The following is a 19,862-nucleotide window of genomic DNA, read 5'->3' as shown; positions in this document are numbered from 1 at the left end:
TGCCTGCTGCTGCTGCACCTCCCCCTGCCTGCTGCTGCTGCACCTCCCCCTGCCTGCTGCTGCTGCACCTGCCCCTGCCTGCTGCTGCTGCACCTCCCCCTGCCTGCTGCTGCTGCACCTGCCCCTGCCTGCTGCTGCTGCACCTCCCCCTGCCTGCTGCTGCTGCACCTCCCCCTGCCTGCTGCTGCACCTCCTGCCTGCTGCTGCTGCACCTCCCCCTGCCTGCTGCTTCTGCACCTCCCCCTGCCTGCTGCTGCACCTCCTGCCTGCTGCTGCACCTGCCCCTGCCTGCTGCTGCACCTCCCCCTGCCTGCTGCTGCTGCACCTCCCCCTGCCTGCTGCTGCACCTCTCCCTGCCTGCTGCTGCTGCACCTCCCCCTGCCTGCTGCTGCTGCACCTCCCCCTGCCTGCTGCTGCTGCACCTCCCCCTGCCTGCTGCTGCAACCCTGCCTGCTGCTGCTGCACCTCCTGCCTGCTGCTGCACCTGCCCCTGCCTGCTGCTGCACCTCCCCCTGCCTGCTGCTGCACCTCCCCCTGCCTGCTGCTGCTGCACCTCCCCCTGCCTGCTGCTGCACCTCCCCCTGCCTGCTGCTGCACCTGCCCCTGCCTGCTGCTGCTGCACCCCCTGCCTGCTGCTGCACCTGCCCCTGCCTGCTGCTGCTGCACCCCCTGCCTGCTGCTGCTGCACCTCCCCCTGCCTGCTGCTGCTGCACCCCCTGCCTGCTGCTGCTGCACCTCCCCCTGCCTGCTGCTGCAACCCTGCCTGCTGCTGCTGCACCTCCCCCTGCCTGCTGCTGCACCTCCTGCCTGCTGCTGCACCTGCCCCTGCCTGCTGCTGCACCTCCCCCTGCCTGCTGCTGCTGCACCTCCTGCCTGCTGCTGCACCTCTCCCTGCCTGCTGCTGCACCTCTCCCTGCCTGCTGCTGCACCTCCCCCTGCCTGCTGCTGCACCTCTCCCTGCCTGCTGCTGCACCTCTCCCTGCCTGCTGCTGCTGCACCCCCTGCCTGCTGCTGCTGTACCACCCCCTGCCTGCTGCTGCACCCCCTGCCTGCTGCTGCTGCACCTCCCCCTTCCTGCTGCTGCACCTCCTGCCTGCTGCTGCACCTCCCCCTGCCTGCTGCTGCTGCACCTCCCCCTGCCTGCTGCTGCACCTCTCCCTGCCTGCTGCTGCACCACCCTCTGCCTGCTGCTGCTGCACCCCCTGCCTGCTGCACCCCCTGCCTGATGCTGCACCCCCTGCCTGCTGCACCCCCTGCCTGCTGCTGCTGCACCCCCTGCCTGCTGTGAGGATTCCAGGGGATGAGTGACCCCCCTGGGTCCAAGCAACCAACTCCCTCTGAAAGCACAAAGCCTGTGGTGAGGGAGGGGTGGAGCAAACTCTGTGCCCAGAGCATTTCAAAGAGCCACAGAGATGTAGTAAGAGAGAGGAAGAGCCCAGGAGAAGAGCATGCAGCAGCAGGGCAGTGCCAGCCTGCACAGCCTGGGCTGCAGCCTTCCCATCCTCCACTGGCAGCCTCTTCCTCCACCTGCTTCCTGGAGTTAGGAGGTTGAGCCCTGGCTGCTGCAGCCTGTGTTGAGGTGACAGCAGTGAGCAGCAGCTGTCAGCTCCTACCAGCCACTGAGGGAATGATTCTAAGCTGATCAGCACTGAGGGCATCCTGTGCTGTACTGAGGTGCCAGGAGGAGTGACAAGGAGGAGTGGATGCAGCCAAAGAGGGGATGGTAGCAAGGATGCAGGAGCTGGGCAGGGAATGTGTCTGCAGAAAGCACTGGAGCTGCTCTGGAGGATGCAGGAGCTGGGCAGGGAATGTGTCTGCAGAAAGCACTGGAGCTGCTGTGGGGGATGCAGAGCTGGGCAGGGAATGTGTCTGCAGAAAGCACTGGAGCTGCTCTGGAGGATGCAGGAGCTGGGCAGGGAATGTGTCTGCAGAAAGCACTGGAGCTGCTCTGGAGGATGCAGGAGCTGGGCAGGGAATGTGTCTGCAGAAAGCACTGGAGCTGCTGTGGGGGATGCAGGAGCTGGGCAGGGAATGTGTCTGCAGAAAGCACTGGAGCTGCTGTGGGGGATGCAGGAGCTGGGCAGGGAATGTGTCTGCAGAAAGCACTGGAGCTGCTCTGGAGGATGCAGGAGCTGGGCAGGGAATGTGTCTGCAGAAAGCACTGGACCTGCTCTGGGGGATGCAGGAGCTGGGCAGGGAATGTGTCTGCAGAAAGCACTGGAGCTGCTGTGGGGGATGCAGGAGCTGGGCAGGGAATGTGTCTGCAGAAAGCACTGGAGCTGCTCTGGGGGATGCAGAGCTGGGCAGGGAATGTGTCTGCAGAAAGCACTGGAGCTGCTCTGGAGGATGCAGGAGCTGGGCAGGGAATGTGTCTGCAGAAAGCACTGGAGCTGCTCTGGGGGATGCAGAGCTGGGCAGGGAATGTGTCTGCAGAAAGCACTGGAGCTGCTCTGGGGGATGCAGAGCTGGGCAGGGAATGTGTCTGCAGAAAGCACTGGAGCTGCTGTGGGGGATGCAGAGCTGGGCAGGGAATGTGTCTGCAGAAAGCACTGGAGCTGCTCTGGAGGATGCAGGAGCTGGGCAGGGAATGTGTCTGCAGAAAGCACTGGAGCTGCTGTGGGGGATGCAGAGCTGGGCAGGGAATGTGTCTGCAGAAAGCACTGGAGCTGCTGTGGAGGATGCAGAGCTGGGCAGGGAATGTGTCTGCAGAAAGCACTGGAGCTGCTGTGGGGGATGCAGGAGCTGGGCAGGGAATGTGTCTGCAGAAAGCACTGGAGCTGCTGTGGGGGATGCAGAGCTGGGCAGGGAATGTGTCTGCAGAAAGCACTGGAGCTGCTCTGGAGGATGCAGGAGCTGGGCAGGGCATGTGTCTGCAGAAAGCACTGGAGCTGCTGTGGGGGATGCAGAGCTGGGCAGGGAATGTGTCTGCAGAAAGCACTGGAGCTGCTCTGGAGGATGCAGGAGCTGGGCAGGGAATGTGCCTGCAGAAAGCACTGGAGCTGCTCTGGAGGATGCAGAGCTGGGCAGGGAATGTGTCTGCAGAAAGCACTGGAGCTGCTCTGGAGGATGCAGAGCTGGGCAGGGAATGTGTCTGCAGAAAGCACTGGAGCTGCTGTGGGGGATGCAGGAGCTGGGCAGGGAATGTGTCTGCAGAAAGCACTGGAGCTGCTGTGGGGGATGCAGAGCTGGGCAGGGAATGTGTCTGCAGAAAGCACTGGAGCTGCTCTGGAGGATGCAGAGCTGGGCAGGGAATGTGTCTGCAGAAAGCACTGGAGCTGCTCTGGAGGATGCAGAGCTGGGCAGGGAATGTGTCTGCAGAAAGCACTGGAGCTGCTGTGGGGGATGCAGAGCTGGGCAGGGAATGTGTCTGCAGAAAGCACTGGAGCTGCTCTGGGGGATGCAGAGCTGGGCAGGGAATGTGTCTGCAGAAAGCACTGGAGCTGCTCTGGAGGATGCAGGAGCTGGGCAGGGAATGTGTCTGCAGAAAGCACTGGAGCTGCTGTGGGGGATGCAGGAGCTGGGCAGGGAATGTGTCTGCAGAAAGCACTGGAGCTGCTCTGGGGGATGCAGAGCTGGGCAGGGAATGTGTCTGCAGAAAGCACTGGAGCTGCTGTGGGGGATGCAGAGCTGGGCAGGGAATGTGTCTGCAGAAAGCACTGGAGCTGCTGTGGGGGATGCAGAGCTGGGCAGGGAATGTGTCTGCAGAAAGCACTGGAGCTGCTGTGGGGGATGCAGGAGCTGGGCAGGGAATGTGTCTGCAGAAAGCACTGGAGCTGCTGTGGGGGATGCAGAGCTGGGCAGGGAATGTGTCTGCAGAAAGCACTGGAGCTGCTGTGGGGGATGCAGAGCTGGGCAGGGAATGTGTCTGCAGAAAGCACTGGAGCTGCTCTGGGGGATGCAGGAGCTGGGCAGGGAATGTGTCTGCAGAAAGCACTGGAGCTGCTCTGGAGGATGCAGAGCTGGGCAGGGAATGTGTCTGCAGAAAGCACTGGAGCTGCTGTGGGGGATGCAGGAGCTGGGCAGGGAATGTGTCTGCAGAAAGCACTGGAGCTGCTGTGGGGGATGCAGAGCTGGGCAGGGAATGTGTCTGCAGAAAGCACTGGAGCTGCTCTGGAGGATGCAGGAGCTGGGCAGGGAATGTGTCTGCAGAATGCACTGGAGCTGCTCTGGAGGATGCAGAGCTGGGCAGGGAATGTGTCTGCAGAAAGCACTGGAGCTGCTCTGGGGGATGCAGGAGCTGGGCAGGGAATGTGTCTGCAGAAAGCACTGGAGCTGCTCTGGGGGATGCAGAGCTGTGGGGGGAGCTCTGCACATGAATTCTCTGCAGCCAGAGATCACAAACTGGCAGCAGGGGACTGGGCACAGCTCAGGCAGCTTTGCCATCATGGAATTGTTTGGGCTGGCAAAGGCCTCTGAGCTCACCCAGTCCTGCACCAACCCAGCCCCACCATGGCCCCCAAGCCATGGCCACAGCTTGCTGAACCCCTCCAGGCATGGGGACTGCACCACCTCCCTGGGCAGCCTCTGCCAGGGCTCCAGAACCCTTTCAGAGAAGAAATTCTGCCTCATATCCAACTGAGCCTCTCCTGGTGCAACTTGAGGCCATTTCCTCTTCTCCTATCTCTTGTTCCTTGGCTGAACAGAGCAAGCCCAGCTCCCTACAACCTTCCAGGGAGCTGCAGAGACACAGAAGGTCTCCCCTCAGCCTCCTTTGCTTAGTACACTTATCCCAGGCTCACAGACTGCACTGGGTTGGGAGGGAGCTCTACAGGGCACCCTGTCCAGCAGCCCTGCACTCACAGGGGCATGCCCAGCTAGAGCAGGTTGCTCAGAGCCCCAGCAGGCCTGACCTTGAATGTCTCCAGGGATGGAGCCTCCCTTACCCCAGCACTGCCCAGGGCACCTCAGCACCACAGCTCCAGGGCTCTGAAACCCCTCTAGGGATGGGGACTGCACCCCTGCCCTGGGCAGCCCCTTCCAAAGCTGGACAGCCCTGCTTGGGAAGAAATTGCTCCTCTGACCCAACCTGAACCTCCCCTGGTGCAACTTGAGGCTGTTTCCTCTTGTTCCTTGGCAGAAGAGACCAAGAGGGGCTGGTAGGGAGCTGCAGGTGAGGTCTCCCCTCCTGGGGCAGCCTGCTGCAGTGTTCCCCCAGCCTCACAGTCCAGAGCTTCCCTCCACACAGCTCCTTACTTCTCTTGTCCTTCAAAGCTTGGCCTTCTGAAACTTTGCACCTTGTTGAGCCTGGGCTCACTCCCTGGCTCCAGCAATTTCCCCTTTTAAGTACAGCTGCTAAGGGATCTGCTAATTGCTAGGCAGATGGCAGCCTCTGCTCTGACAGATTCATTACCCAGCCTGGCTGCTGGACCTGCAGGTTCCTCTCCCAGGCTCTTAATATTCTGGGCTGGAGAGGCTGTGGGCCTCAGAGAGGAGCACATCATGTTCCTTGATCTGATTCTCCCTTCTATTTTTATTAGAGCTTGTTTTCAAGAGAGGCTGTTTGTGTGGGTGTCTCAGGCTGCCAGCCCTCAAGGACACCTCCTCTGCCAGCCCTGCAAGGGAGCTGGCACTGAGGCTCCCACACACAAAGCATTCCACAGCCAACTGCATGAGGCCAACAAGTCCCAGGGCAAGGTCCTGCAGCTGGGTCAGGCCAGCCCCAGGCACAAAGCCAGGCTGGGGGCAGAGTGGGTTGAGAGCAGCCCTGAAGAAGGAGGCTTGGGGGTGCTGGGTGCTGAGCAGCTCCCCAGGAGCCAGCAGTGCCTCCTGCAGCCCTCAGGCAGCTGTGTGCTGGGCTGCAGCCAGAGCAGGGTGGGCAGAGGGCAGCAGAGGGGATTCTGCCCCTGGGCTCTGCTCAGACCTCACCTCCAATCCTGCCTCCAGCTCTGCTGTCCCCAGCAGCAGAAGGACACAGAGCTGCTGGAGAGAGTGCAGAGGAGGCCACAAAGATGCTCCCAGAGCTGGAGCAGCTCTGCTGGGAGCACAGGCTGAGGGAGCTGGGGCTCTGCAGCCTGCAGAGGAGAAGGCTCCAGGGGCACCTCAGAGCTGCTGCCAGGGCCTGAAGGGATCCTGCAGGAAGGCTGCAGGGGGACTGATCCTGAGGGGGTCTGAGACAGGTCATGGGGAATGGTTTGGAGCTGAGGCAGAGCAGGGTTAGAGTGGAGCTGAGGAAGAAGATCTTCAGTACCAGGGTGGTGAGGCTCTGGCACAGGCTGCCCAGGGAGGCTGTGGCTGTGCCCTGCCTGGAGGTGTTCAGGGCCAGGCTGGATGAGGCCCTGAGCAAGCTGTGCTGGTGGGAGGGGTCCCTGGGCATGGCAGGGGTTGGAGGAGATGATCTCTGAGGTCCCTTCCAACCCAGCCCATGCTGTGATGCTGTGAGCTTGTGCAGATATCCCAAAATTCAGATCAAAATATCAGTGGCACTGGATTGAAATCCCACAGCAGGCCTGGGGCCTGCACCAGGGCTCAGAGCTTTGTCTTCATCTAGTTTTACCCAAAGAATTCAGTGATAAATAATGATTCTAAAATCCACAGCAAAGGGAAGGCTCCAGGGAGACCTCAGAGCTGCAGTTCAATCCCTGCAGGGGAGCTGCAGGCAGCTGGGCAGGGACTGTGCAGAAGGGCTGTGGGGATAGGCCCAGGGGCAATGGTTTGGGACTGGAGCAGGGCAGAGTTAGGTTGGAGCTCAGGAGGGAGTTCTGCACAGGGAGGCTGGGGAGACACTGGCACAGGCTGCCCAGGGAGGTGGTGGAGCCCCAGCCTTGGAGCCATCCAAGCTCAGCCTGGCTGTGTCCCTGTGCTGCTCTGGCTGGAGCTGTCCCTGCTGCCTGCAGGGCTTGGCCAGGATGACTTTGGAGGCTGCCTTCCAACCACTGTGATTCCCAAGCCCTGTTTCCCCTTTCACAAGCCAGCACTTTAAGCTCCTTTCCTTACCAGAAACCCAATGAAGAACAGGTAGGACAGGATGCCCCTGAGTTCCAGCCCCCTGCCCTGGGCAGGGACCCCTCCCACCAGCACAGCTTGCTCAGGGCCTCATCCAGCCTGGCCTGGAACACCTCCAGGCAGGGCACAGCCACAGCCTCCCTGGGCAGCCTGTGCCAGGCTCTCCCCACCCTCACTGCCAACAATTTCTTCCTCCTCTCCAGTCTCAGTCTCCCCTCTCCCAGCTCAAAGCCATTGTTCCTCAGCCTGGCACTCCCAGCCCTTGGCCAGAGTCCCTCCCCAGCTCTCCTGGAGCCCTTCAGCTCCTAGCAGGCTGCTCTGAGGTCTCCCTGGAGCTTCTCTTCTGCAGGCTGCACAGCCCCAGCTCTCCCAGCCTGGCCCCACAGGGGAGGCTCTGCAGCCTCTGCTCATCTCACTGGGCTCCTGTGGACATGCTGCACCAGGTCCATGTGCCTGATGAACCCCTGCTGCTCCCCAGGGCACTCCTGTCCCATCTCCCAGCAGCTCAGGGGGATGTGCCCAGCCCCCCACCGAGTGCTGCTTACCTGCAGGATGACCCAGTGCCCCTCCTTGGCAGCCAGCTCCAGAGCTCGTTCAGCAACCACCTCTTGACCTTGCCCAAGGGACACGTTGTGGAGGTTCCTGTTGTTGAATGTGTAACCAAGTTTCCTCCCTGAAATTGAAAGGAAAGAGCCAGGCTCAGCATTTCCCCTGCGTGGCCACAGAGCAGAGCAGAGCTCATGCAGCAGCAGCCAGGCACAGCTCAGCCTGGATTCCTTGAGCCCAGACTCCTGCCAGTGCTGCTCCAAGAGGCAAGGGCAGAAACTGGAACCCAGGAGGTTCCATCTGAACAAGAGGCCACACCTGGAGCCCTGGGGCCAGTTCTGGCTCCCCAGCTCCAGAGGGACAGGGAACTGCTGGGGAGAGTCCAGGGCAGGCTGCAGAGCTGCTGAGGGGCCTGGAGCAGCTCTGGGAGCAGCAAAGGCTGAGAGCCCTGGGGCTGAGAGCCTGCAGAAGAGCAGCCCCAGAGGGCAGCTGAGCAATGCTCAGCAAGAGCTAAAGGAGCTGTGGGGGGCAAGAGGCTGGGGCCAGGCTCTGCTGAGTGGTGCCCAGGGCCAGCACAAGGGGCAGTGGGCACAGACTGGCAGCCAGGAGGTTGGATCTGAGCAGGAGGAGAAAGTTGTTTGTTGGGAGGGTGCTGGAGGCCTGGAGCAGGCTGCCCAGAGAGGTTGTGGAGTCTCCTGGTGTGGAGAGCTTCCAACCCCCCCTGGGCACTGTGCCCCTGGGCAAGCTGCTGGGGGTGCCCTGCTGGAGCAGGGCTTGGGCTGGGTGATGCCCAGAGCTCCCTTCCAAGCTCACCCTGCTGGGACTATCAAGCATGCTCCCAGAAGAGCTCTCTCAGCTCTTAGCTCTCACACACTCCCTGCCAAAGCACTGAAACAAGAGGCTGCTCCCAGCCTACTTTTAATTACAAGGCTCCATCCCACAACGGTGCAGTAATGTGCATGAGTGCAAAGCTCCTCCTGTGTGCAGAGCATCCTCCCCTGCAGCCTGGGGTGAAAATACATTTACAGTGATAGGAAATGAAAATCATTTCCTGCAGCTTCAGCAGGCTTTGAACAAGAAGTGGGCAGGGAAATGCAGCCTGAGACACCCCAGGGCAGCAGCTGCAAGGGCAAGAACCTCTCCAGCTTTGAGCAGGCAGCTGACATGAGGTCTGTGAGAGCTGCCTGGGGCCCTGTGCCTGCCAGGATTCACAGAGTCACAGATTACATCAGCTTGGAAAGGACTCTCCAGGGGCATCTTGTCCAACCCCCCTGCAGTCAGCAGGGACACCTCCAGCCAGAGCAGGCTGCCCAGGGACACAGCCAGGCTGAGCTTGGATGTCCCCAAGCAGGGCACAGCCACAGCCTCCCTGGGCAGCCTGTGCCAGGCTCTCCCCACCCTCACTGCCAACAATTTCTTCCTCCTCTCCACTCTCAGTCTCCCCTCTCCCAGCTCAAAGCCATTGTTCCTCAGCCTGGCACTCCCAGCCCTTGGCCAGAGTCCCTCCCCAGCTCTCCTGGAGCCCTTCAGGTCCTGGGGCAGGCTGCTCTGAGGTCTCCCTGGAGCCTTCTCTTCTGCAGGCTGCACAGCCCCAGCTCTCCCAGCCTGGCCCCACAGGGGAGGCTCTGCAGCCTCTGCTCATCTCTGTGGCCTCCTCTGGAGCCTCTCCAGCAGCTCCAGGTCCTTCCTGTGTTGGTTGTCCCACAGCTGGCCCCAGCCCTGCAGGTGAGGTCTGCCCAGAGCAGAGCAGAGGGGCAGGATCCTCTCTCTCCAGCTCTGGCCACACTGCTTTGGCTGCAGCCCAGGCTGCCCTTGGCCTCCTGTGCTGCCAGTGCCCATTGCTGGCTCCTGCCCAGCTCCTGCCCCCCAGCCCCCCCAAGGCCTTCCCTGCAGGGCTGCTCTCAGTCTCCTCAGCCCCAGCCTGCACTGATGAGAAGCTCCTGACCCAGCTGCAGGATCTTGCAGCTCTCCTTACTGATCCTCCATGAGATTTCAGGTATCATGGAATCCTGAGCTAGAGAGGATCTTGAGGCTGGGCTGGTGCAGCCTTCCCCAGCATCACCCTGACAGCCTCTTGGGTACCTCTGACAGAAATTATGGGCTGTGTGCAAGAGCAGCTCAGAATCATTGCAGTGTGAAGCACAGTGGGGATGCAGGCAGAGCAGCAAGGAAACAAACTGAACTGAAACTTCAGATGAAGATCCAAAAACAAGGAAGGGAAAGGGAAAGGGAAAGGGAAAGGGAAAGGGAAAGGGAAAGGGAAAGGGAAGGGGAAGGGGAAGGGGAAGGGGAAGGGGAAGGGGACGGGGAAGGGGAAGGGGAAGGGGAAGGGGAAGGGGAAGGGGAAGGGGGAAAGGGGAAGGAGGGGAAGGGGAAGGGGAAGGGGAAGGGGAAGGGGAAGGGGAAGGGGAAGGGGAAGGGGAAGGGGAAGGGGAAGGGGAAGGGGAAGGGGAAGGGGGAAGGGGGAAGGGGAAGGGGAAGGGGAAGGGGAAGGGGGAAGGGGAAAGGGAAAGGGAAAGGGAAAGGGAAAGGGAAAGGGAAAGGGAAAGGGAAAGGGAAAGGAAAGGAAAGGAAAGGAAAGGAAAGGAAAGGAAAGGAAAGGAAAGGAAAGGAAAGGAAAGGAAAGGAAAGGAAAGGAAAGGAAAGGAAAGGAAAGGAAAGGAAAGGAAAGGAAAGGAAAGGAAAGGAAAGGAAAGGAAAGGAAAGGAAAGGAAAGGAAAGGAAAGGAAAGGAAAGGAAAGGAAAGGAAAGGAAAGGAAAGGAAAGGAAAGGAAAGGAAAGGAAAGGAAAGGAAAGGAAAGGAAAGGAAAGGAAAGGAAAGGAAAGGAAAGGAAAGGAAAGGAAAGGAAAGGAAAGGAAAGGAAAGGAAAGGAAAGGAAAGGAAAGGAAAGGAAAGGAAAGGAAAGGAAAGGAAAGGAAAGGAAAGGAAAGGAAAGGAAAGGAAAGGAAAGGAAAGGAAAGGAAAGGAAAGGAAAGGAAAGGAAAGGAAAGGAAAGGAAAGGAAAGGAAAGGAAAAAGCAGCAAGAAATCCCCCCCCAGGCACCTCCCTGCAACTGTAATCTATTTGGAACTGATTGCTCCATTATCCACAGAGAGAAAGGCCAAGCCCAGGACGGTCCTGGCAGGACAATCATGCAGAAGCTTCACAGCAGGGCTGTGCTGTGCCTCCAGCCAGGATTCATTCACCTTGTTTCTCCACATCCTTCAGTGGGTCAGCTCCTGGGGACAGGATGAAAAACAGGGGGGTTGCAGGTCCTGATTCCTCAAAGGTCGCTGCAAAGTCCAGGGGTCTCCCCACCACGTACTTGCTGCCCAGCTTCTGCTCCACAAAATCCCTGCCAGGAAGAGAGAAGCTTTGCCAGCGCCCTGCAGCTGAGAACGGAGCTTGTGCTGCAGCCTGGCACTGAGCTTTGGCTCTGCTGACACACAGCCACCGGACCCCAGCTGGGAACGTGAGGACGAAGGGGTCTGAGAGAGCCTCTGCAGCCTGGGCAGCTGCAGCTGCCAGCCAGCAGCAGAGCTGGGTCTGGACAGGGGTGAAAAGAAACAGGGCACAGCAACAGGCACAGCCTGCAGCCCAGGGGGTTCCATCTCCTTCTCTGGTGACTTTCAAAGCCAACCTGGATGTGTTCTTTGCTGTGAGGGTGCTGGAGGCCTGGAGCAGGCTGCCCAGAGAGGTTGTGGAGTCTCCTGGTGTGGAGAGCTTCCAACCCCCCCTGGGCATTGTGCCCCTGGGCAAGCTGCTGGGGGTGCCCTGCTGGAGCAGGGCTTGGGCTGGGTGAGCTCCAGAGGTCCCTTCCAGCCATGCTGGGGTCTGGGATATCTGACAAATGAAAGGAAGTGAGAAGGGGAAACAGTGGAACCCATCAGCTGTGCAAGAGCTCAGCACAAGTGCTGGCTGCTTCCTGACAGAGCTATTGCTAGAGAGATCAGCTCACAGCATCACAGCATGGGTTGGGTTGGAAGGGACCTCAGAGAGCATCCAGCCCCAGCCCCCTGCCCTGAGCAGGGACCCCTCCCACCAGCACAGCTTGCTCAGGGCCTCATCCAGCCTGGCCTGGAACACCTCCAGGCAGGGCACAGCCACAGCCTCCCTGGGCAGCCTGTGCCAGGCTCTCCCCACCCTCACTGCCAACAATTTCTTCCTCCTCTCCACTCTCAGCCTCCCCTCTCCCAGCTCAAAGCCATTGTCCCTCATGGCCTCCTCCATCAGCTGCAGGTCCTTCTTGTGCTGTCCCCAGAGCTGGAGGCAGTGCTGAGGGTGGGGGCTGAGCAGGGCAGAGGGGCAGAACCCCCTCGCTGTGCTGCCCCTGCAGCTGCGGCCAGGCTGCTCCCGGCCCCTACCTGAGGGCGTAGGTCATGCGGTCCGGCCGCAGGGCTCTCAGGATGCAGAGCTGCTGCAGAGCTGTTTTGTTCTTCCACTCCTGAGGGAATTTCTCCTTTTCAGGACACTCAGATTCCACAAACTTCCTCCAGCGCCTGGCAGAGCCCTCGATGTCCCGGTCCAGGCTCCGGAACTGCTCCATGGCCGACAGAGCCTGCAAGAGTCCCGCAGAGCTCTCCGGAGGGGCCCTGCCCCCAGCCCCCTCTCTGCCAGCCCAGGCTGCTCATCCTCTGCTCCACCAGAAGGGTCATAGCTGGAGCCTGGGAGCTGCTGCTCACCCACCAGGATCAGGCCCGTTCCCGACCCTGTTGCCAGGACACTCACAGAACCAGGAGCCAACACAGGCCACCGGCAATGCCATGGGGAAGCACAACCGAGGATGGATCCCAGGGCTGGAAGGTTCTCTGAACTGAAAGGTGTCTGAAGCCTCCCACAGGATGTCAGCTCTACAACCATGCTGCATGTGAGAGCCTTCCTCGAGGATCTCTCTCACAGCACTGCTGTGAGCCAGAGCAGAGCCCCTGCTGCCCAGAGCTGGCCCTGCCCAGCTCAGGCTCTGCTCTCTGAGGCACTGTCTGCACTTCAGGGCAGCTTGGCACAGCCAGGGGCTGCTGCTAGCAGGGAGCAGCTGATGGGGACAGCTCCTGCCAAGGGCTGGGCTGCAGAGAGCCTCTGCCTTGGACTTGCTCCTGGCCACACCAAGGGCACTGCCACAGCTTGTGCCACACCTTGGGGGCAGGAAGGCAGAGGTGGCTCCTGTGGGGAGGAGCAGACAGCACAGGGCACCCTCAGCTGCCCCCCAGGGGAGTGCAGCCCATGGATGGCATCCTCAGGAGCAAGCTGAGGGATCCCCAGGGCCAAGCCTCTTCTTCCCTGGCTGCTGGCCCAGCAGGACTCTGTCCCTTCTGCCTTCCATCCCCATCCCTGGGATCCTCAATCCACTGCCAGAACCCAGCTCCTGGATCTGGTTCCCATCTGCTGCTGAGTCCAGGCTGGGACTTGCCCAGTGCCTGCCCCCAGCAGCAGTGGTGCCAGTGGTGCCTTCAGGGCTTGGGTTCCACACTGCTTTGTGTCTCTGTGTCTCTGTCCCCTGGCATTGTTCTTCTCTCCACCCCAGCTGGGTCAGTTCCTTTCCCACCCCATCAGGCTCTCTCCCTGCTTCCCTTTCTCTTCCCTTTGGCAAGCAGAGGTTCATGGAGAGCCTCTGGCACTGCTCTGGTGGCCAGCCCAGCCCTGGCCCTTGGCAATGCCTTCCCCACATGCCACAGACAGCATTCAGACCTTCCCTGCTGCAGCACAGCTGCTGAGACAGAGTTTGGAGCTGATGGTACAGAATGGTGGAAGGGATTTGGCCTCACACACAATGCAGCCCTCCACAGCCTAGGGTGAGGAGAAACCTGCCCTGCTGTCCTGAAACCAGAAGTGAAAGATGCCAGGTGCCAAGCCCTTGCTGCTCTCAGCTGCCCAGGAAATGCCTGGTTTGGATGGCAGCTGGGAGCTGGGAGCCCATGGATGAGAGCAGAGCACATCACTGACACTCCTGTGAGCAAAGTTCCCTTCCTGACCCAGGAGGCACCAAGGGAAGGGTGCTGCAAACATCTCCCCGGGTGGAGAATGTCCCTGTGGAGCCAGAGTGCCCCTGCTCAGAGCTAAGCACAGCCAGGGCCAGGCACTGCTCACCCAGGCTGGCTTCAAGGGATTTCACAGCTGCAGAGTCCATTCCCCTCACCTTTACACACAGGCAGTGATTCTCTCTCCCCACTTCCCAGGCAGTGTCTGCTGCATGCTCTGGGGGAAAGCAGAGCACTGAGACATCCCTTGGGGCTCCTGGTGATCATGGAGCCACAGAGCTCAAACTGTGCCAGGCTGGCTGCTTCCTTTCCACAAACCTCCACAAACCATCCCATAATCCAGCATGGCTGGAAGGGAGCTCTGCAGCTCACCCAGCACAGTCCCTGCTCCAGCAGGGCACCCCCAGCAGCTTGCCCAGGGGCACAGTGCCCAGGGGGGGTTGGAAGCTCTCCACACCAGGAGACTCCACAGCCTCTCTGGGCAGCCTGCTCCAGGCCTCCAGCACCCTCCCAACAAACAACTTTCTCCTCCTGCTCAGATCCAACCTCCTGGCTGCCAGTCTGTGCCCACTGCCCCTTGTGCTGGCCCTGGGCACCACTCAGCAGAGCCTGGGCCCAGCCTCTTGCCCCCCACAGCTCCTTTAGCTCTTGCTGAGCATTGCTCAGCTGCCCTCTGGGGCTGCTCTTCTGCAGGCTCTCAGCCCCAGGGCTCTCAGCCTTTGCTGCTCCCAGAGCTGCTCCAGGCCCCTCAGCAGCTCTGCAGCCTGCCCTGGACTCTCTCCAGCAGTTCCCTGTCCCTCTGGAGCTGGGGAGCCCAGCACTGGCCCCAGGGCTCCAGAGGTGGTCTCACCAGGGCACTTCTCCATGAGGGACATTGCTGGCTCACTGCCAGCACTCCCAGGGCCTTCTCCATGGCTTTCCTTCCCTGCAGGTCCCCCCTCAGCTCTCCTGTCACAGGATGTGTTTCTCCCCAGGGGCAGGTCCCCTTGTTGACCTTCATGAGGTTGCTCTGCCCAGCTCTCAGCCTGGCAGGGTCTCCCTGGATGGCAGCACAGCCTGAGGGGTGCCAGCCCCTGCTCCCAGTTTGTACCACCCTGCCTCACCCTCCTGTGCCATTGTGGAAAGCAAATCATTCAGATTTCCACCTGCCAAATGTAGGCAGAGATTGACTCCATGCCTGCAGCAGATGCAGGCAGCTGAAGCCCAGCCTGGAGAAGAGCTGGGGGAAGGCAGCAAAGCCCTGAGGAGGCCACTGGCAATGCAGCTGCATCTGTGGCTGGGAAGCAGCAGCTCTGAATGTTATGCAGAGGAGGGGAGAACCCAAATTCTCTTCCTCACAAGTGGTGGCAGTGTGCTGCACAGCTTGCTAAGGTCCTCTGCTTTGAAGCAAACTTCTGCCAGCAGCAAACATCTCCGAGGAGCTTTGCAAAGCTGAAGCTGCAGGCAGCTGAAGATGAAGTGGCAGAGGTAATGGAGCTATGGAAGAGAGGCAATGAGCTGCTTCCTATGCAGACAGACTCACTGGGAGTGAAGCAGAAGCTTCTGGATGGGCAGAGGTGAACCACAGCATTCACAGTCACAGCCTGGCAGGGACCCCAGGGACCATCTGCTCCAACCTCTCCAGCTCACAGCCCAGTTGCTGCTGGCCCAGCACCCTGTCAGGCTGAGCCTTCCAGCTGCCCAGGGCAGGGACTCCACCACTTCCCTTGGGAGATGATTCCAGTGTCCAGCTGTGCTCATGGAGCCCAATGCAATGTCCCCAGCAGCACCTTGTCCCCAGCAGCCTTGGCTCTGCCATGGGACTCCTTGTCCCAAGGGAGTCTCCATGCTGCTGGTGGCCTCCCTTGATGTCCTGGTCCCTGGCAGTAAGGTCTGCCCTGAGCCTTCTCTCCTCCAGGCTGAACAACCTCAGCTCTCTCAGCCTTCCCTCCCAGGGCAGAGGGCTCCCAGGCCTCTGATCCTTCTCCTGGCCCTTCCCTGGACACTTCCCAGCCTGTCCACATCTTTTTCTTTCTTTGTACAGTGGGGACCAGGACTGGAGGCAGCACTCCAGCTGACCAGCTCCAGCTCACATCCCCTACAGCTCCACTGTGGAAAGCTGAGAGAGCTGGGGCTGTGCAGCCTGGAAAAGGCTCCAGGGAGACCTCAGAGCAGCCTCCCAGCACCTGAAGGGGCTCCAGGAGAGCTGGGGAGGGACTCTGGACAAGGGCTGGGAGTGCCAGGCTGAGGAACAATGGCTTTGAGCTGGGAGAGGGGAGACTGAGAGTGGAGAGGAGGAAGAAATTGTTGGCAGTGAGGCTGGGGAGAGCCTGGCACAGGCTGCCCAGGGAGGCTGTGGCTGTGCCCTGCCTACAGGTGCTGAAGGCCAGGCTGGATGAGGCCTTCCTGTGGTTCCATGAATCTGTGAGCTGAGTCCCACAGGAGCTGAGTCCCACAGGAACAGTGCCCTGGGGTCTCATCTGCCATAAGCACACCTGAGGCAGCTCTCCCAGCTGACCAGCACACAGTGGCAGGTGTGGAAGTCAAGGGACTCCTCCCTGCCAGTGCTTACATCAAACATCTCAGCACTGCTGGCTCTGGAGGTGCCTGGCTGAAAGCCTCCTCCTCAGAACTTTGCTGCAGCTCGGGGAAGCCTCTCGGTGGAGGGCTCTGGGAAGCTGCTTTCCTCTCCCTGAGTGACAGACCTGTAATCAGAGCTGATAGTCTCTCTCTCGCTGAACAACCTGTTGCAGAAGCAAGGAAGCTTTAATTGCCAGGAGAAAGTCTGTTACATAAATTAGCAGCCCCATCTTGGTTAGTCACCCAGTGTAATTACATCCATTAGCAGTGATGGTGTTAATAAGAGATACTGATAGTTAGGAGGCAGAGCAGTGCAAGCCAGCTCCATCCCTCATCTCGCCCTCAGTATGAATTACTTTCCAGTACCTCTGCTCTGAACCCCCCTAGGAGCTGTGGGCAGCAAGCAGCAGCAGTGCCAGAGGGGATGGAGCCCTGGGCCAGCAGCTGGGTCCTGCCCAGCAGCCTCTGCAGCCTGGCTGGGCTTGGCAGCACGGGAAGGAAGGAGCCTTGGTCCATCAGAGTTGTCATGGGAATGCAGAGAGCCAAGAAACAGTGATCAAAAGAAAAGAAAAAGGGCTGGAGGACTCAGTTCCTGCCTCCCATCCCACACTAATCATCTCTGAGAGCTGAGAACAGCTCAGATCTCCAAGTGAGACTCTGCCGGCAGAGAGAGCTCTTCACACCACGGCAAGGCTCATGGTGCTCTCAGAGCAGAGGGCCACCGAGGGGAGCAGAGGGCTGGGAGAGCTGGGGCTGCTCACAGAATCACAGCAGAGACCTGGCTGGAAGAGAGCTCCAAGCTCACCCAGTCCAACCCCTGACCCAGCACTGCAGGCTCAGCACCAAACCCTGTGCCCAAGCCCCAGCTCCACACTGCTGGAACACCCCCAGGGATGGGGACTGCAGCACTGCCCTGGGCAGCCTCTTCCACTGCCTGAGATCCCTTCCAGGGCAGAAATATTTCCTGAGCTCCAGCCTGAGCCTCCCCTGGGGCAGCCTGGAACCATTGCCTCTGCTGCTGTCCCTTGGCACCAAGGAGCAGAGGCTGTCCCCTCCTCACCCCAACCTCCCTGCAGGGAGCTGCAGAGAGCAAGGAGGTCTCCCTCAGCCTGCAGAAGAGAAGGCTCCAGGGAGACCTTAGAGCAGCCTTGTAGTACCTGAAGGGGACCTAAAGGAAGGCTGGGCAGGGACTGTGCAGAAGGGCTGTGGGGATAGGTCCAGGGGCAATGGTTTGGAACTGGAGCAGGGCAGAGTTAGGTTGGAGCTCAGGAGGAAGCTCTGCACAGGGAGGCTGGGGAGACACTGGCACAGGCTGCCCAGGGAGGTGGTGGAGCCCCAGCCCTGCAGACATTCAAGGTCAGGCCTGATGTGGCCAGCCTGCTCCAGTTGGAAGGATAAGACCTCTGAGAACACCTCCACTCTTTCTTCCCCCCAGCTGTAAAGAAGATGCTGTTAAAAAGGAGTGTTTAGGATTTCCCACCATTTCCACAGCCTAATGCACCCTGGCCCAGAGCCATCTGACTCTAGAAGAGCTCTGGGGCAAGAGAAGTCCAAACAGCCTCTCAGAAGCATGCCCTGCACTGGCAGAGAGAGTGCCCTTGGAACCCAGCCTGAGCTCCTACCACCTGCAGACCAGCTTCCCCAGCAGCCATCAGACTGGCATCTAAACAGGCTGGGAGGGCATCACCAAAAGCAACCCAAGGGAGGGCTCTCAGTAAGCTCTCCTGACTCCTGAGGCCTCACCTTCAAGCTTTCAGTCTTAGGCTCCTTCCCTGCTTTGCTTTAACAAAAGTCAGCCTCTGCTCCCAGAGCTGAGCTCTCTGAGGGACACCCTGGGCATCAAGTGTCCCTCTGTGCCCCACACAGCCTGGCAAGGCTGGGAAGGAAACAGTCACAGAGTGCACCGGGCTGGAAGGCAGCCTCCAAGGGCATCCTGCCCAAGCCCTGCAGGCAGCAGGGGCAGCTCCAGCCACAGCAGCACAGGGACACAGCCAGGCTGCCCTTGAGTTCCCCAGGGATGAAGCCTCCACCACATCTCATTTCAGTTTAAAGCAGCCATTCCCCAGCACTGCCAGGGCACCACCGAGCCCTGGCCCTCAGCACCCCAGCTCCGGGGATGGGGACTCCAGCACTGCCCTGGGCAGCCTGGGCCAGGCCTTGACAAGGCTTCTGGGCAAGAAATTGTTCCTCATGGCCAACCTGAACCTCCCCTGGGGCAGCCTGAGGTCATTTCCTCTCCTTCTATCACCTGATCCTAGGAAAGAGAGTCCAAGCCCCAGCTCACTGCAGGCTGCTCTCAGGGAGGTCTCCCTCAGCCTCCTCTCCAGGCCGACCCCAGCTCCCTCAGCTGCTCCTCACAGACTCTGTGGAGCTGCTCCAGGGCAGCTGTGTTGCCCTTTTCTGACCTGCTCCAGCCTTCAATGTCCTTGGAGTGAGAGGCCCAAAACTGAGCCCAGTGCTTGGAGTGTGGCCTCCCAGTGCCCAGCACAGGGCACAATCCCTGCCCTGCTCCTGCTGCCCACACCACTGGGGCATGCACGTTTGCAGCAGGGGGAAGCAGAGCAGCTGGATGGCTGCTTGAGGCTGGGGAGGAACCCCAGGGCTCTCCCACACACCTTCTGCAGGTCTCCCACTGCGAGGTTCTGCAGGCATTGCTCATTTCCTCTGCTCTGTTTTGTGCAGGACACCCAAATGGGGTGGAGAAAACCCAGCTGGAGACAGACAGCTCCTGGCAGAGAGGTGGAGGCAGAGCTGCAGCTGGCTTGCTTGATGGATTGGAGCATGCAGGAAGCAGATGCTCAGGCAGATGGATGGCTCCACCTGAGCACTGCTATTAACTGCAAGGATGAATGGAGGAGAGGATTCATTCTTTGCCACCTCTCCCATCCTGGGCAGGGGTTTGCATCATTCATGCTCTGAAGGTGTTCTTTCCTGACCAGCTGCCTCACCTCAATTATTCAACTCAACAGCAAATTCCCTACCAAGGGTACAGCCAAATGCAGGACCCAGAGAGGCAGAGGCTCCCATGGCTGGAAATACCTTCAGGAGTCTTAGAATCACAGCATGGGCTGGGCTGGAAGGGACCTCAGAGACCATCCAGCCCCAGCCCCTGCCCTGGGCAGGGACCCCTCCCCCCAGCACAGCTTGCTCAGGGCCTCATCCAGCCTGGCCTGGAACACCTCCAGGCAGGGCACAGCCACAGCCTCCCTGGGCAGCCTGTGCCAGGCTCTCCCCAGCCTCACAATGAACAACTTCTTCCTCAGCTCCACTCTAACCCTGCTCTGCCTCAGCTCCAAACCATTTCCCCTTGGCCTGGCTCAGATCCCCTCAGGATCAGTCCCCCTGCAGCCTTCCTGCAGGATCCCTTCAGGCCCTGGCAGGCAGCTCTGAGGTGCCCCTGGAGCCTTCTCCACTGCAGGCTGCACAGCCCCAGCTCAACAATCTCTTCCTCCTCTCCACTCTCAGTCTCCCCTCTCCCAGCTCAAAGCCATTGTTCCTCAGCCTGGCACTCCCAGCCCTTGGCCAGAGTCCCTCCCCAGCTCTCCTGGAGCCCTTCAGTTCCTGGCAGCTGCTCTGAGGTCTCCCTGGAGCCTTCTCTTCTCCAGGCTGCACAGTCCCAGCTCTCCCAGCCTGGCCCCACAGGGGAGGCTCTGCAGCCTCTGCTCATCTTGGTGGCCTCCTCTGGAGCCTCTCCAGCAGCTCCAGGTCCTTCCTGTGCTGGGGGCCCAGAGCTGGAGGCAGTGCTGCAGGTGGGGGCTGAGCAGAGCAGAGCAGAGGGGCAGAATCCCCTCCCTGTGCTGCTCTCTCCCTGCTCTGGCTGCAGCTCAGCTCTCAGCTGGCTCTGGGCTGCCAGGGCCCAG

The 19,862-nt window shown here is 60.2% G+C and overlaps 1 protein-coding gene across 1 annotated transcript in view; it reads right to left on the bottom strand.

Annotated features, from left to right (window-relative positions):
- Positions 1–19,862, bottom strand: part of DNAH9 (dynein axonemal heavy chain 9) — a 192,807-nt gene that overhangs the window by 31,038 nt on the left and 141,907 nt on the right. The window contains exons 57-59 of the mRNA XM_054170731.1: positions 11,833–12,026; positions 10,675–10,823; positions 7,488–7,615 (exon numbers count right to left, since the gene is read on the bottom strand). Of these exons, the coding sequence (XP_054026706.1) occupies positions 7,488–7,615; positions 10,675–10,823; positions 11,833–12,026 (471 nt within the window). The remainder of the gene's footprint in view (positions 1–7,487; positions 7,616–10,674; positions 10,824–11,832; positions 12,027–19,862) is intronic.

Source organism: Dryobates pubescens, chromosome 20 (genome assembly GCF_014839835.1).
Source record: "Dryobates pubescens isolate bDryPub1 chromosome 20, bDryPub1.pri, whole genome shotgun sequence".
In the NCBI taxonomy this organism is placed as follows: domain Eukaryota; kingdom Metazoa; phylum Chordata; class Aves; order Piciformes; family Picidae; genus Dryobates; species Dryobates pubescens.
The sequence above is the reverse complement of the archived record's forward strand: the minus strand, read 5'-3'. Positions and strand labels throughout refer to the sequence as shown.